Raw genomic sequence first — 1,732 nt, 5'->3', positions numbered from 1 at the left:
TCACCTGGGGAAACAACCTTTCTTGGAGAGGTGACCTTGGTTAAAACACATAGCTCTAAGAAGGGGAGCAAACATATTAAGAACAGTATGCCATATACACCAGGTCCCTTGAAACATGCTGTGCAGATATTTCTTCCCTGCAGCTACTATGTCAAGCAGCAAGGATGGACCGGCTTCTGGCAAATTCCCCCTTTTTTATTTTTTAAATGATAGTGCATGTAAATCAGCAGCCACCTCTTTTTTTATTTTATTTTATTTTTTTTAAGCTGTTTCCAGCTGGAGTGGCTTTGGAAAGTCCACTCTAAAATGAAGTCACCTATTGTCATCACTGTCCTCCCCCCCAAACCTTTGTTCTGAAACCAAGCACCTTCCTGTGACACCCAAAGGAGGCTGCTCTCTTTAGTTTTCCATGCGACTCCCAAGTTGGTCCAAGCTGTGGGGATCACTCTTCAGCTCAGGGGTGGACAGATGCTCCAGCTCATAGTGCCCATTGTCAAAGGCCTTATGTGTGGGTTTCTCTTTCATGCCCTCCTTCTGGCTCCTCTTGTGCTCAATAATCTGCTGGAGCTGGTGCCCAGCATACTCTGGCTTGGTGGTCAGTGGGCCCCCAGCTGGCACAGCCACACCAAGAATATCTGACACCATGTATGGGCGTAGCCAGCCCACCAGAGGAGTGCTTCCAGGGCTATAGTGGGTCTGCTTGTGGTAGAAGAGAAGTCCATCCACCTCAAAAGGGAAATCCATCGACAGCACCTTACACAGGCTCTCAGGGGTACAAGGAAAATTCTTTAGCCCCACAAATTTAAAAGGATTGAGCTTGGTGTTCTCTCCCAGTCCATCTTCTTCTGATAACTTTGAATGCATCCAGTAGAATCGGAAATCAGTCTGGCAGTCATAAAAAGGGTGGCCCCGCCAGCACATCACATCCAGAATGTAGTAGGTCTGCTTCGCCTCACTGTAAATGCAGTCCAGAATGGTATAGTCTTTTGCAGTTGTTGAGTTTCCCTTGTTGCCTCCTGGCAGGAGTGAAGAAAACTTGTTGACACAGTAACCACTCTTGGTGTAGGCACTGGTAGAACCCCTGGAGGCCACGATAAGTGCTCTTTTTCCAACAGGGCACACAACCACAATCCATTCCTGCCTCACCGACGAAGGGACGTCAATTAACCACTCAGAAAGCATCAATTGATTAGCATAGCGTTTTGGTAACTTCTTGCCAGTGTCAATGTCCATTTCTTCATCATATTTCTTATCTTCTTCCTCACTCTCCATCCCTGTCCAGTCATCTTCAGCCAGTCTTCTGGCATGATTCACATAATCCAGCCGCTTGAATTTCTGCCGTTCCAATAACTGCTGACGCCGCTCACTCTGCTCCAGGGAACTGTACTTGGACTTGTACTGGGACAGGCGAGGGTGTGGGGCAGCTGTGCTATTCAGATCTTGAGACACAGAAAAGCTACTAGCCAGGGCTTGACTCAGTTCTTCCATTTTCCCGAGCTTCTATCGATTCCAGGTGGCCTTTCTCCCCGCCACAGCCTCGCACAGCCCCGCACAGCCTTTTCCCCTCCAGATGGGGCCGTTCAGGTCTTGAGATATCCCTCCTCCCCCCCTAGTTCCTGAGGGTCTGGGCCAGACCGTGGGGTCCAGCCCCAGCAGGTCCAGGGGTCCCCAAAGGTGTGGACGGAGTCGGCAAAGAAGGAATGACACAGAGGCAGCGTTCAGTTGATGAGCA

At 49.5% G+C, this 1,732-nt stretch overlaps 1 protein-coding gene across 1 annotated transcript; it reads right to left on the bottom strand.

Moving 5' to 3' along the window:
• Positions 1 to 267: 267 nt before the first annotated feature.
• LOC102244458 (snurportin-1) lies at positions 268 to 1,659 on the bottom strand. The gene has a single exon (XM_005877422.2). It carries the CDS (start codon positions 1,486 to 1,488, stop codon positions 400 to 402), a length of 1,089 nt encoding a protein of 362 aa, XP_005877484.1. The 5' UTR covers positions 1,489 to 1,659; the 3' UTR covers positions 268 to 399.
• Between the last annotated feature and the right edge of the window lie 73 nt (positions 1,660 to 1,732).

The sequence above is a fragment of the Myotis brandtii genome, unplaced genomic scaffold (genome assembly GCF_000412655.1).
Source record: "Myotis brandtii unplaced genomic scaffold, ASM41265v1 scaffold519, whole genome shotgun sequence".
In the NCBI taxonomy this organism is placed as follows: Eukaryota; Metazoa; Chordata; class Mammalia; order Chiroptera; family Vespertilionidae; genus Myotis; species Myotis brandtii.
This window is presented reverse-complemented; position numbering and strand designations above follow the sequence as displayed.

Bases quoted from the DNA above. Each gene is read 5' to 3' on its own strand.
- LOC102244458 (XM_005877422.2), bottom strand. From the start codon at position 1,488: ATGGAAGAACTGAGTCAAGCCCTGGCTAGTAGCTTTTCTGTGTCTCAA.